Source organism: Amphiura filiformis, chromosome 2, assembly GCF_039555335.1.
Source record: "Amphiura filiformis chromosome 2, Afil_fr2py, whole genome shotgun sequence".
Taxonomy (NCBI): Eukaryota; Metazoa; Echinodermata; class Ophiuroidea; order Amphilepidida; family Amphiuridae; genus Amphiura; species Amphiura filiformis.
Window position 1 is genome coordinate 56,853,653 of NC_092629.1, and position 16,157 is coordinate 56,869,809.

The 16,157-nt window shown below is 37.9% G+C and overlaps 1 protein-coding gene across 1 annotated transcript in view; it reads right to left on the reverse strand.

Annotated features, from left to right (window-relative positions):
* Positions 1-16,157, reverse strand: part of LOC140146425 (vacuolar protein sorting-associated protein 35-like) — a 56,936-nt gene that overhangs the window by 30,062 nt on the left and 10,717 nt on the right. The window contains 7 exon segments of the mRNA XM_072168269.1: positions 3,565-3,841; positions 9,907-10,055; positions 10,708-10,804; positions 12,340-12,533; positions 13,483-13,696; positions 14,937-15,119; positions 15,731-15,854. Of these exon segments, the coding sequence (XP_072024370.1) occupies positions 3,565-3,841; positions 9,907-10,055; positions 10,708-10,804; positions 12,340-12,533; positions 13,483-13,696; positions 14,937-15,119; positions 15,731-15,854 (1,238 nt within the window).

Sequence of the window (16,157 nt, forward strand, 5' to 3'; positions counted from 1 at the left end):
ACAGATTCTGTGGCAGTTGAGATAGGATTTAAGAATGTCTTTTCTCTTGACACAGTGACAGTAAAATTGTTAACACTTTAGGCCTATTTGTTGGATGCAGTCAAACTTTTTGTTGAAAGATTCAAATCTGATTCTATCTTTAGCTTTTTATAGAATTTTTAGTCTGGGTTGTATGTTTTGTTTCAGCCCATGCTGATGGTTCAATAAGGATACAATCATGGTTCTTATTAAAGCCCACCTCTTATAAACTTCTCCATGCCATTTTTTTCAACCAAAATGCTCCTTAAATGACAGCGGTATTATCAAGCAAAAAGCATGCAATCGCCAATTTCCATTTACTCTCTAATGTTAACCTGTTGGAGGGATTGGAGACCAGCACATGACCGATACATATCACTGGTACTATGGGCCTCCTTATTGTTCTATGGCTAGTTGAGGTCTGTGCTCGTGTCTAAACAACCGACAAAACGTCAGCATCTAAACACAGCAAGGATGTGACAATATTGTCCCTTGCACACTCACTCACAGCCACACAATGCTAAATAAATAGTATATTCTTATTTGTTACAACCTATAGTGTTTCATCATTTGCATTACAAATTTTGGCCCAATTAACAATCTGCTGAAAATAAAAATCCAAAATTGGTATCGTAGTACCACCAATATCAGTCTTTTAAGTTTTTACACGTCTGTTTGAAGACATTATAGGTCTATTCATATAAAACCTTTGACCTTACGACCCAGGTTTGGGCATACATACTGCTTCAGTACTTGCATAGTAGTCCATGAAATACACCGGTTAGTCAATGTATCAAATTTAGCATAGATTCAATTTACAGCTGAATTTAGTCCAAACAACCATTTTTTTCTGCACTTGGATTTAAAAATCGACACAATGATAATATAATTTATGGGATTAATGGGCAATAAGGTTAAGAAGACATAATTACAAAATAGGCATGTTTTTGCTAAAAAAACATTCCTGAGGTGCAAGTCTAGATGGAGTTGTCAATCATGGCGATAAGTTTTGAGAACTAAGTGCTATGCGATATGCATTTTTTTACAGGCAAGGCACAATGTTTATGTACTTTTTAGTATTCAAAAACAGAAACATAGTTACCCGTCCCGCAATTATATGTAAAGCCCCGTTTCGGAGTAAAACTACTCCTTTTTTTAATATTCTAACTCTTGCTATCATGGCAAATGTGTACAACAAACAACAACCAAACTGCAAAAAAAGAAAGACTTTCTTTGGATTGCGCCTATATGATACTAAAATCACATAGCAATGGGCGCGGGTGTCTGAGACAGACTTTCCTTAAGCATCCGCATGAAAGAAAACACAGATTTAGAGTGGTTTTGAAAAGCAAAACAAGGATCCGTGCGGATCAGCGATTAGGGTCTCAAAACACTCATTTTACTAAAAGAAGTGGTGTTTTTGTAAGGACAATCCTCGCTTAGGGTAGTTTTTTTAAATTACCCAATTAACGTACATTAGTAGTGATATATTTATCAAGTTATTCAGCACAAAAGAGTGGTTTCTGCCCTTTTCTGAGCAATTTTACTAACCAGATTTTTTTTTAAATCGGAGCTGACTTCAACAGCACCAATTTTAAGCTTAGGCCTACCGATATCATCACTGTCACTGACTGAATGCTACTCTACTGACACACGCAATGTTTATATATATCCTTGTTTAGAGGCAAATTTCAAACAAATTCTTCATTAGGGTGTTGTTATATTGTCTATCCTTGTTTAGGGTGAATTTCAAACCAATTCCTTGCTTAGGGTGTTTTTATTTGAGTAAATTGTTTAGGGTTAGTTTGACAAATTTTCGACATCCTAGTTTAGGGTCATTTTTGAAAGTCAATTCACACGGATGCTTACAACTTTCATACATGAGTGATCCCCCCGGGTTTTTTGGCCTAATGCCAATCCTCCCCCATTAATAAGGAAGAAACCAGTACGGTACATGTAATGTTGTTCATGTTAAATTAATTTTACTCCCTATGCTAACCTGTTGGAGGGATTGGAGACCAGTACATGACTGATACATATCACTGGTACTATGAGCCTCCCTATTATTCTATGGCTAGTTGAGGTCTGTGCTCGTGTCTAAATGACCGACAAAACGTCAGCATCTAAACACAGCAAGGATGTGACAGTACAATCCCTTGCACACTCACTCAGAGCCACAAAATGGTAATACTGTAATAGTAATAGTATATTCTTATTTGTTACAACCTATAGTGTTTCATCATTTGCATTACAAATTTTGACCCAATTAACAATCTGCTGAAAATAAAAATCCAAAATTGGAATCACAGTTCCACCAATATCAGTCTTTTTATAGGTCTATTCATATAAAACTTTCGTCCTTGCAACCCAGGCATGGAAGTACTGCTTCCGTACATGACGTGTATATAGTAGGCCATGAACTACGCCAATTAGTCAATGTATCAAGTTTAGCACAGGTTGAATTTACAGCTGAATTTGCAAATCCGCATTTGGATTTCAAAATCAATGTAATGATAATATAATTTTTTGGATTAATGGGCAATAAGAAGACATACAGTGTCGTAGCATGGGTCATCATATTGGGGGCACCGACCATGATTGGGAGGCACCGGGTCTGATGGGGGGGGGAACAACCCGCCCCCAACTCAACACAAAATTGACAACCATGAGAGTTACCAAAAGTTACGGAAAAGGGGTAATTTTTTTACCAGTAGCAAGGACTGCAAAATTGGGAAAATAGGGGGTATTTAATTTGGACAGTCCACGAAATTTGAGAGTGAAATCAGCAAAACAGGTAGTATTTAATTTGCACTGTCTGCGAAATTTGGATAAAAGGGGTACTTCGGAAAATCAGGTAATTTTATGTCAATATTTAGTGTCACTGAAAAGGGGTGTTCGAAATTCTAGTCATTGAAAAGTGGTGTTGGAAATCCTAGTCATTGAAACCCACAAAAAAAGGGTTGTTTTGGGCCAAATTTTGTCCTCAATTTTGCATGAAAAAGGGGGGTAAATTTGATGAGAAATCATTGCATAGGGGGTCTTTAAAAGATTTGGTAACTCTCATGGTTGTCAACTTTTGTGTGGAGTTGGGGGCCGGGGGCACAAGCCGTTTTTCGACAATTTTCATATGGGATTTTCTAAATTTTGCATTCGATTGGGGGGCATGTACCCTCGTGCCCTTATGACGCTACCCCACTGAAGACATATTACAAAATAGGCACGTTTTAGATTTTAAAAGCCATTCCTGAGAGAGTTACCTTTGCCAAATGATTTGCTGTGCAAGTCAATGGCGAGAGTTTTAAGACATAATATACCCCAAAAATGTTGTATTTTCAACCTAATGGAACTTGAAGTGCCTTTTTCAGCTATCCTGCAGTTTAAATGTTAATGTAAAGGTTGCTGTAAGTTATTATATATTGATCATTTCATCTGTAATATCCTGGTGGATAACTAGCAATTAGGTCTAGGTCCAGAGACACTACAAAACCAAAAACAAACAAAAAAACACAAAATTACCTGAAAATCACACCCCTATCATCAACTCACCTCTTCGGGTTGGTCGCTCTGGTCCTGCACAAGTGTCGCCACCAGCGTCAGAACTTGGTCCACCTGATCCTGCAGCGGAATTTGCGTACCATTATCTAGCGCATTGTTTATCACGTAAAGGCTCATGTTTTTGCGTCCCTCGTAGTCAAAATAATCAAAAAGAGGGCCAAAGTGCTTCAGCTCCAAAAGCGTTAAAACGTTGTTATAATTATCGATTGGTATCTTGAGCATACGCGATAATTCTTTTGCCACGGCCGTATTGTGTATAAGGCTCGACCTGAAACAGATGAAAAAAACAAGACAAAATGTCAGATAATTTTTTTTTTGCAGAAAAAAATAAGAAAAAAGTCTAGTGTCAGGCCTATTTTTTCTTGGTTGGTCGGGTTACACCAAACAAATATCTTTTTTATAGGCCATGTTCATTTGTTGGAGGGATTGGAGACCAGCACATGACTGATACATATCACTGGTACTATGAGCCTCCTTATTGTTCTATGGCTAGTTGAGGTCTGTGCTCGTGTCTAAACAACCGACAAAACGTCAGCATCTAAACTCAGCAAGGATGTGACAGTATAGTCCCTTGCACACTCACTCAGAGCCACACAGTATCAACCATGATAAAACAACTAGCCGTATTCAACCTAAAATAACACCCTGGGGCACTAATAAGCCATTTGCCATCAGCAAGATCCTTCATATAATTATTTTGTCTAAGTTAATCCTAACCCTAAACTAACCCTATCCTAATCATAACCCCAATCCTAACCCTAAACTAACCGTTACCCTAATTTTGTTGTGTATAATTACATGAAGGAGTAACCCAAAATAAGATTTCCATTTTGACATCCTTAGGAACCATATCAGCTATCATATCCTGTACAGAATTGCTTTAAAATGATACAGAATGTGTATTTTGTGTCTACATTGCAATGTCTTAGTCTCATCAAGGACCATAGTGGAAAAAAGTGTGTATTTATGTTTTCTTTAATGTGCTTTTTTAATCCTTGGTTTGAAACCTACATAAAATGAAATGAAATTTGTACATGTAAGAAAAACTTACTTTAAATTAATTTTGCAAAAAAAAGCATTGTGAACTTCTTTTTGTTTTATCATCACCAACACTGATTATTTTTCTTTATGTTAAAATGACATTTTTTCAAAAATATGAACTTTGCAATTGGCAATGATTGATGATATATTTTGATTATACACCCTTTAAAGTTAACAAAATAGAAATTTTCAAATGAATATCAGCTGCAGTATTTTTTTTTTCATTGATTTGAAGGATTTAATGTATTTTCCTACATTTTGTTAATAGCAGATAGTCAAAAGTAATTAATTTTTTTCTCATTAATATATGGAACAAAAACAATTCTTTTTTGTGATAGTGTTGTTTGATACATAATTTGTCAAAATTAAAAATTAAAAATTAGGAAGCTGTGTTGGTAATGGTCAGGATGGAACGGCAAGTTGTATAATGTTAAGCATGTAAAGCGAGTCACAAAAAGAACAACTTTTTAATGCAGTAAAAAATCTAAAGGGTTATAAATGTTCCCTTTCATTTTCCTCCTGGTTTGGGTCATAACTCATAATTATTTCATAAGGTTTTTGGTTTGCTACAATTGTACCACCAGAGACAGACTATTCAAAATGGTAACGCTGAGTCACAATGTAACGCGAGTCACGATATTGTAACGCTGAGTCACACATATTATACAGCTCTCTATACAGTAGGGCTAGAAAATAATCCATAAATAATCACTAAAACTTCTCCCTCCTAATTTTACCCTCCCCAGGACTCATAATTATTGTACATCACTTAACAAATTGCAGGACTGGAAACCGTTTTTGTCCCCATCTCTGAATTCAAATTCACAATTTGACTTTCCATTATAAACACCCATTATAAACACCCACTACCCCCATTCCACCCCAGTTTCTCCACCTAACCCCAGAACAGAAGGTCATGTTTAAAGTTGAATTCCACAATATAAATTAAATAGAGCATGTTTAGAGCTTTCAAATTGGGCTGTGAGCTGTTATCAAATAGTGAGTGTACAGTCATGTAACGTAACGCGAGTCACACACTAAGTTTAAAAATACCAAACTCAAATGTACTTAATGTTTGCTTCTGTAGTATAGCTGCAGTAAAAGGTAATTACCATCAACTTTTGTGTGCCGCTTCTTGTTTGTGGAGAAATATTGAAAAAGTAAAAGCTCAATTTGGAAGAGGTAATTTTTGTTACCAAAATCACAACCACATTTTTGCCAATATATATGTTACATCGTTACATAGAGTTATTCACAAATTACAAGTTTACGTGATTTGATACATGTAAAGAGAAGATGAATAAATCAAGTCTGAGGAATGTGTTCCACATTGATCAGCGGCAGCCTTTTATATTTTGCTACTAGGGGCTCTGCAATAAGCAGACCTCCCCTCTCAGCCTGCCATAAATTGCTTGATCCTCTTCTCGGCCTGCCAAAAAAACCCTCTTTGCACATACGGAAAATATTTAGGAACCCATTTTGCAAACCTTAAATGGTCTATATCAGTTTTGCATATACACCAGGCACAAAAAGAAACTCGTCAGTTATAGTCACCCATGCTGTTCAACAACTTGATAATTTTGCATTATTCTGAAATATACATTTTGTTAGTTGGATTTTGCTTTCTTGTTTGACATCCTGTTCATGAAAATCGAGCAAGAATTGACCAAGATATGTGCCTCCAACCCCCCAAAATCGAAAGTTGCAATTTTAACGATTCAATTGTGCCTGTTACACTGTGTGCTTTATTGATCGGCCCGTGGTGCTTGTGTACAACACAACGATGCATCCCATTGAAAATCGTTGAAATTGAAACTTTTAATTTTGGGGTTTGAGAGTTTGGAGGCGCATGTCGTGGTCAATTCTTGTTCAATTTTTACGAACAGGGTGTCAAGTGAGAAAGCAAAGTCCAATTAACAAAATGTATATTTCAGAATAATCCAAAATGATCAGGTTGTTGAACAGCAAGGATGACTATAACTGACAAGTTTCTTTTTGTGCCTGGTGTATATGAATGTTTCCATACAGTTTTTCAATGCATTTTATGTAATAAATGTATATGAAAATTGTATTCTTATTCAAATTGCCAGTTTTTTTAAATTTCCATCATTAGCCCCCATTACCACCACCCCACCACACCACCACCCCACCCCAGAGGGGAGAGTCCTTTTTAATGCTGAATTACAGTATTTTTATAGTGCTAAAGTAAAACTGACCACAATGGAAATGAAATTGAGCATGTTTAAAGCTTTCAAAGTGGGACCATGTAATCAAAATAGTGAGCGTAACGCGAGTCACGTAACGCGAGTCACGCACCAATTTAGCTAAAGTTGGCCATTTAAAAAATACCAATCTCAAATATACTTGGTGTTTGTTTCTGTAATACAGCTGAGATATAAGGTAATTACTTAGTGGTATAAACTTTTGTCTGCAGCTGTTTGTTTGAGGAGAAATATTGAACAAGTAAAAGCCTAATTTTGAAGGTGTAATTTTTCGTAACGCGAGTCACAATCACATTTTTGCTAATAAATGTTTCATCTAGTTATTTACAAAATTAAAGTTTATCAAACGTTGGGTCAGTAAGTACATGTGGAGAGAAGATGAATGAACCAACTCCTTGTTCAATTGTATTTATATGACATTGAATGTGCTGATTTTATCAAAAATGTAACGCGAGTAACGTGGAATTGCTTGTGTTTTTATTTCATTGTGCTGCCAATTACAGAATAAAGGATAGGAATTTTTGTTTTTATTATCCTCTACCATGTGATAGACGACAGGCATCCAATACAGGGTTTATCAAAATTAAGTGTAGAGTTTGAAAAATGTCGCTAGATTAAAAAGTATGAGGTCTTTGGTCAAAATTATCTAATTGATAACTTAATCAACATCTTGTCCACCTACAGCTGAAAAATCACTGGCGTGTGACCATTAATAAGGATTTGGTGCCTACTTATGTGAACCGAGTACAAAAAGCAGTTGCGCGAAGTCAATTGGGTTTTGCCCGGTGCTTGCTATTGGTGTGCATCCAAGAGAAACATGCAGGGGTACAGATAATGTGCCCTCTTGTTAGGGTTCCAATCCTGTGCATGTTTGAGTTACATAACATGTGACTTTTGGTAAATCTGGGCAACTATCTCCTTACATATGCTAGGTTTTACTTGACAAGGAGAATAGCAACATTAAAATGGATACTTCACAGTAAAGGCCAGAGCAAAGGGCCTTCCTTGTTGCAGAGTACCATCGCTCCCAGAGTCCAGCAGAAGTGCAGTACCCAAATTCATGTTCCCCTTCACGTGGCGCTATTTATGAAAATGTTGCGAATTATCAGATAACTGGAACGAGTCGTGATCTGAACATTGTGGTCACCCCGAACTGGAAGATCTGCTGCTAATATCCTAGCAGTCCGTAACACTCTGAAGGCGGGGCAAGCAGAAGGTCAAATTAGCTGCCGTCGAAATTGACTTGGAATACCATCTGCAACCTTTAACAGAATAACTCGTTTAGACGTGCAATTTTATCCCTATCAGATGATAAGGAGACATCAAAATCAGCTACCAGATCACCAACGTCGCACTGTGTTCTGTCAGTGACTTCTTGTCCATCCTCTACGTTTCCTGGAAGATTTCATCATTGGCAATGAAACAGGGTTTGCATTAAAAGTTTTAAAAGTCCTCCTGCAGACCTTGATGAACTTCAGAGACGCATATTTGCACATGTTGACATTCTCAGACAGGACAGGCCTCTCATTAGACGTGGTGTGAACGCCATGTTGAGAAGAGCCGAAATCTGCATACAGAAGAATTGTGGGCATGTGGAAGACTAAGACTAAAACTATCAATAACTGTAAACAGTAAAGAAAGTGGTGAGACTTTTTGGTGATTTGTATGTTGTTTTGATTTTAACTGACTTAGCGCAACTGCTTTTTGTACTCGGTTCACAAAAGTAGCCACCAAATCCTTATTATTGATCACACGCCAGTGATTTTCCAGCTGTAGGAGGACAAGATGTTGATTAAGTTATCAGTTAGAGAGTTTTGACCAAAGACCTCATACATTTTAATCTAGCGGCATTTTTCAAACTGTATACTTAATTTTGATACACCCTGTATTGTGAGTAGTGGATGTCGGCGCAGCCGGTATCAATAGTCTACGCATAGAATGAGATACATACGCGCACCTCTACAAGCGTGTTACTCGTTATCTACATTCTTGATGACGTCGGGTCGTCTACGGCCTGATAGACGACACCCAAAATCATGCGATTGTCCAATCAAATTATGTGTCTTACCAACTAGACCACTCCCACTGGCTAAGAATATATCATTGAATAGTACAAACTACGTTTTTCTTCTAAGTGCAACCAAAGTATATACCAAACTTTTTTTTTCATGTTTTTTTCTAGAAACACTAAATTACCCAAATTGAAACAGACATCAGACTTTTCTTTTTCATTTTGTTATGCATTGTTGTTCTTATCATCAAATTAATTTAATCCATAACATATGATCACTTGTAGGAGGGATTGGAGACCAGCACATGACCGATACATATCACTGGTACTATGAGCCTCCTTATTGTTCTATGGCTAGTTGAGGTCTGTGCTCGTGTCTAAACAACCGGCAAAACGTCAGCATCTAAACACAGCAAGGATGTGACAGTATAGTCCCTTGCACACTCACTCACAGCCACACATGGTCAACCATGATAAAAACAACTACGGTATCAACCCAAAATAGCATCTTGGGCACTTATATACCGTCACTGTTCTGTCAAAACCTCATAACCTCAATTGCTGCCAGGTGTTAAATATGTACAATATAATATATTATATTGTACATATTTTTAAACATGTACAATAAAAAACACCTAGAGCAGCTATTGGAGTTACTACAGGTTTCTACAGAACAGGGACATTTTAAGGGGCGCTTATCACTCACTATGCATGCAAGTAAAACTAGACACAAGAGATTTTTGACCAATAAAAGTGTGCCTTTCAATTGGTCATTTATCAATCATTTGCTGCTTCACCCCCTGGACACTACTGGTCATCTAACAGCATTTCTGATTGGTTGATAACTTGAAATGCTCATTTCACTTGCCAATTATGACTAGGCTTTAACCTATTTATGGTCAAACTTGCATTTGCAGATGATCTTATTTATACCCTCCTTGATTGGTTCAAAATTGAACACACTATTCATTTTGACCAATCGGCAGGTAGTTCTCATAGGGTAATTGAGCTTACAAGTTACATTCAAATTGAAAATCACATTACGCTAGAAATACTTACGGTTCAATTTTAAGTTTATTGAAAATTTCTGAGGTGGTTTCCAAAACTTTGTCTATGTAATCCACTCTGTCGGGGTAACATTTGAGGGCCAAATTTATGAGGGACACTTGGAGGGCTACAACGTCTTCTGTTGCCATGTCTTCACGGGCCTGAAACAAGACAAAATCAAAACAAAACTTATTAAATGGATTAAGCAAAAAAAAGGGTACAATTGGACAATTCTGCACGCTGTGGATGCACTGGCTCATCAAATACCAAAATTCACCTTCATTTTGGGCTAAATAGGGGGGTTGGTCAATTTTTCGCCAAGCATGGCTGGCAAAGAATACGCTTGACGTATTCGAAATTTTTATGCTTCCGTTGCCACTGCCTAATAATGAATAATGAAAAGCGACCTCTTCCTCATCTTTAGGTGTCCAAATTAATGATCCATCTATTTCCATTGAAGGAGACTACATACAAAACTTTTATGCATCCCATGGACTGCCAAAAGGACAAATGAGAGTGTTTGGCATGAAATAGGAGAGAAAGACTCACTCTTCAACTCAGTGATGAAACACAAGCTACAGTATTTTGGACACGTTGCCAGGTAAGAAGGAATCAACTCAGGTGGACAGATGGGATTATTTCGTTAACCAAAATGTCAATTTACAGCTGTTACACCGAAGCACAAGATCGACATGAGTGGAGAAACTTCATCAGAAAGGTCACAAATACTCGCATATGAGTAGATCGATGACGACGACTATTTCCATTTGCCTAAGCCTTCTTATTAAATAATTTGGTTTCTATAATACTCACCTGTATTACTGCAGCAATCTGCTGTGAAAATATGTCAAAAAGTTTGAGTTCTTGTGGAATGCCTGCAGTGTCGTCTCGACAAGCGAACAGTGCCAACCTGCAAATAGAAATGATAACAATATTCAGTACTTTTTTTTCAAAATCACATACATAGCATGACAAAACACAAAAATATTCCTGCTCGATTCACACAACAGATTCACAACTCAAAAGAGTCCTACATGTACGATGGATGGTCAATATTTTCCAGCAACTTTTATTTATCTCAGCTCAAGCATGACTTTGATGACTGTTACTTATGATAAATACAAGTTTGTACCTTTGTCTTTCAAAACAAATGTGTATCGCGAGTTTGAACTACTTGATTACGTAATTGCATTAGCATAAACAATAGCATATGGACACTGCCTGATATATGGTGAAAACTAGTGGAGAAAATAACGAGCCAAATTGAGGCATTGTTACATAATTCCAAATATCTCGAGAATAATAGTATGGAATCTGACGCGGTTTCTAATTTGGTAGACCGATAACACATTGATGCTATACTCTTTTCAGACCGATACCATTTTTATTAGAGATAAGGGATCATGTTGAATATCTCCAATTTTAAGTAGGCTTTATCACCTATTGTGCAAGATTAATCAAATACACAACAAATAATTCTTTATTTTAGGGAAATAAAGAATGCTGGTTCCATAAGGTAACTACTGATTATTAAAAAGGGAAGTCCCGGTGGAGAAATCACAAACATTTCTTCCTAATAGACCTTTTCAAACTAAGTCATTCCAAAAAAACCTGAAGCATGAAATAATTTCCCCGATCATGTGCGCATAAAAGTACCTCTTCAGCATCATTGTACATTGCGAAGATCCGATGTGTAACAAGCATCATAAACTACGATGAACTTATGACGGTCAATTATGGATGAGAGAGGTATTTTTGATACGGATAATCAATGTGCAATCTAATGTGTGGGGGTATGTCTTGTGTAAGAGACTGACTGTGGAAGAGGTGATGCGTAAACAAAAAACATTCTGCTTACTTCTGCTTCTTTTTATTACACGTTCCTACAATTCAAATTTCCCACCAATGTTGACAAGTGTACATGTAGCAAAGACTAAGATTTATGGACACACATGTAATTCAAAGCACTCTAATAATAACTGTTGTGTGGTTTGAAAGACGAAGGTACAAACTTACATTTATCATAAGTAACAGTCATCATAGTCATGCTTGAGCAGAGATAAATAATAGTTGCGGGAACATATTGACCGTCCCTCGTACTTATGTTTTACATTGACAAATTCTCCAATAAGTCTAGTTTTGGTAAGCCTTCATTTCTGTTGTCAATATGATCTTGTGTTTATAATTTTTACATCAACCCTAACACTAAAAGTGGTTTAGGCTATCGGAAAGGAAAGAAGGAATGAAAAAGGAGAGAAGATGAACAAAGAAGTTAGTTGGCACCCCCAGGATTCAAACCTTAGATCCCTCGGGTGCCAAGTACAAAATCACCGACCAAAATCCACGGGTGTTTCAATGGCCTGACAAAACAGTAATTTTAATATTTTGTTTTAATCCCAGAAATGTAGTGGTGTATGACATGACTACGATTAGCGGTAAACGTACCTATCGATAAGTGCTATGATGATATTCTTGACGTTGACTTCTGGACACACGTCAGCGCAAGCTTTCAGGAATTGATTGAGTGTCTGAAGATGGAATTCATCTGGGAACACTTGTATGATGCACTCCATCAGGTACTCCTGGGCTATGTAGTCCTTACAGCTCACAGCCTGCTCCAACACATCGGGTAATACTACCTGTAAGGGGCCAGATCACAGAAAATGAAAACTGGGATACATTTTACTATGAAAATACACAACCACATACATGTTAAAACATTTTCACTTGTTTTGGTCAAATACACAATTTATCTGCATACAGCCGGGTACCAGATGCTGATTCAGGCTTGAGAGTGGCTTTGCTTGAAAAAGGCTGAAGTAGAACAAACAAAAAAGCTGAAAAACAGCATGAGATTGGCAAAAGACCCAAAATTGGGCTGTAAATTAAATAAAAATCCGTAAATTTGAATAGTCAAAAAAGCTGATCAGCTGAAAAATCTCATGCCTGTGATTTTGTGACCCCATATCATTTTCATTTTTAGTAAATAAAAATTGTGTCTCTTAAATTTGGGTATTGGATTAAAGAGGCTATAGAGGCTATAGAAATAAGAAAGCGGTGGGGCACCACCACAAACAGAGATGAGGGACAATACCAATTACCTCATATTTTTGATGAGTTTCCGAAACAGGGTTCAAGAAAAAAGAAAACCGCAACTGGCAACTCTAAGATCAGTGCTGAAATTACTTTCAGCGTTGGTTGCCAATAGCAGTCACCAGGCCTGGAAAAAATAGGGAACTCGGGAACCTGGTTCCCAGGAAATTTTGTGATTTGGAGGGAAATTTTCAAGTTCTAAATAAAGAAATACATAAGAAATAGTGGGAAATCTCAACAATGTTCCCGGAAAATTGTGCACTTTTTCCAGCCGTGGCAGTCACTTCCCATCAAGTGTTGATTAAGGCAACAGGTGTGGCTGAAACGTTCACAAGTAAGTGCAATTTCTGCATCAGATACAGAGAACCTTGTCTACTGAGTTAACAAAACTGACCCTGAAGCATCTACTCAACCAGTTGTAACTCCTATTTTGTTCTTATAGCCCTAGAGGCAGCATGTGCATGTATTAAAATAAAAGTCAATTCCAGCTCGTACCTTTTGAAAGCGTTCCTGGTCGATGGTCTCCAGCTGACTGAGACGCACCAGGTTGGTGCCCACAAGAATTCTCAGCTCCATCCGCTCCTTCTCCCTCTTCTCCTTGTGTCTGGTGTGGCCCTGGTGCTGCATACGCACCCATAGCTTGTTCATCTCACCAAAGTTGAGCAGGATGAAGTCGATGGAGTCTTCTACCACTCCCGACTTGTTTTCACTGTAAGACAAAAAGACGGGGGATGGGGTGGGGTTGGATGTTAGTATAGTTGTTTGTTTCAATGTTGCAATATTGGCGCTGATTAAGCTGCTGCCTGCAATGCAAAATTGCATTGTGTCTGTTCAAGTGTGTTAATGTAAATTCTAGCAATTTGACCTGCGGGTCACCATTAGAGTTTGAAATAAAACCTCCCTTTATTTTATTTTTTTTAAACAAGTAAACTGGTGAAAAGTTATTTTCAAATTACTCAGTTGGTGTACTTTGGGGTCAGAATTAACAAAAGAAAAAGGATCTACACAGGTTAGTGTAGTGGTCTTCTCACTCGCTTCTCATTGCTGCGGCCCGGGTTCAATTCCCAGTGTGGCCACATGTGAGTTTGGTTGCCGATCCATGCTCGTCCTTGCAGGTTTTCCTCCTGCATCTAAAATCCTCCCTGTCCCGTCATATTTGGTTGGCATTTTTTTAACTAGCACTATTGGGCTTTGCCTGGCTTCGGCCGAATGTTAGATAAATAAAAATCAATAAAATTTCTGGGCCTCAAATTCTGCGAGAATCCGATAATCGATTCTCGCAATGATTCTCCTAAACTTAGTTTGTGAGAATCACCATTGATTCTCCCCAAATCATATCAATTCTGTACGCTCCATTATATGTTACGATGATCAGACGATTCTCATTGAAGGTTACTTCTTGTTGGAGTTATTGGAGACCAGCACATGACCGATACATATCACTGGTACTATGAGCCTCCTTATTGTTCTATGGCTAGTCGAGGTCTGTGCTCGTGTCTAAACAACCAACAAAACGTCAGCATCTAAACACAGCAAGGATGTGACAGTATAGTCCCTTGCACACTCACTCAAAGCCAAATGTGTGAATTTAATTACACGGCTGCCTAAAAAGAAATGTCAGAAATAAAAATCGCTTGGCAACTTTTTCAGCAACTTTTTTGAGGCCTACCTTTAAGACAACATGTTTCTAAACTTTAGTTGTATTGCTCCAGCGGTTTTGATACAGAGATTATTGAGAGGCAAATTCATGAGATTAGTATATTTTGCAATGAAAATCTACTGGAATTTGAAGACCGCCTATTGCCACCCCTCCACAAAATCACAGCGTAATACACCTTACCCTTTCCGAGAAATTGCACTTGTAACCGCGGATGGACGGACAGACGGAAGGACAACCAGGAAACATAGTACCTACGGTGGAGGCATAAAAATGTGAAAATTGTACTTACTTTTCCTCTTGTTCACAGTCAGGCAGGATGTTGCGTGTGCATTGCAAGAGGTAGTTACGTAAGAACAGTCCTCTCAGGGGATGCTGGACGCCCCGACACATCTCAACCAGGTCCTTAAGGATATCCTTACGTGAGTGTTGGCTGGTCTTGATGTACACAATGCCAACCGTGATGAGCAGGTACCTGGAATGGCATAATGTTAGAGAAAATGTTGCAAAAGCAATATTAGAAATCATTGAACCGTGGACCTCTTGCACCTTAGCCGATGGGTCTGCTCTCAAAACATTTATGAGAATCTGCTTTGATTCACACACATTTTTATGAGAATCTTTGCATGAATCGATTTATGCCAAAATTTGACCCCTATAACATTTGTCACCTTTATGTAGCTTCATTGGGTGCAGATTCAAATCGCTCAAAAGGCTGGTGTACACACACATGCATTTAAAGAGGAAGCCCTGCCAGAACAGTTCTTCTGGGGTGAACCAAACCTGCCTGGCTATCAAATTAATCGGTGACAAGGTTATCTCTGAATTTGACAGGTGCTAATTGATGTTTTAATGTTTTTGCACCAATTAGCACCTGTCAAATTCAGAACCTTGTCATTGATTCATCTGATAACCAGGCAGGTTTGGTTCACCCCAGAAGAACTGCTCTGGCGGGACTTCCTCTTTAATAAAGGCGCCACATCGATGCGTACGAGAAACAGATGTGCCAACATATTAACATCACTGCCACATCAGGGTGAAAAATAATACAGAATGCCCACATGGCAAAGGTCTAATGATACTTACAATCTCGGTACGATGTTGCCGGCATACTGTACCAACTCATACAGGTCAGATATGCGGTGACCCTTCTGGTACTCATCTAGAAGATACTGCTCCAGGTATCGCAACTCATCACATACCTGCATGTCTGCATGGAGGGAACGCTCAGGAAAATAAATCAATGTTTTCATTATACCAGGGATGCCATGGACCTGAAGTGACTTTGCAGGAAAAGCCTGAAAAGTATGGACATTTGGGCTAGATAAAGCTTCAAAACAGGCTGAAAATAAATAAAAGTGCGGACATTTCGAGTAAGTTTATCTGATGAAATCATGCAATTGCCTGAAAACTTGCATCCCTGATAATGTACAATCCGTATTTGGAATCCTTTTTTTTTTCATACCTGATGTCTTTCCACATTTGTAATGTTTACACATACCATCCCAACTTT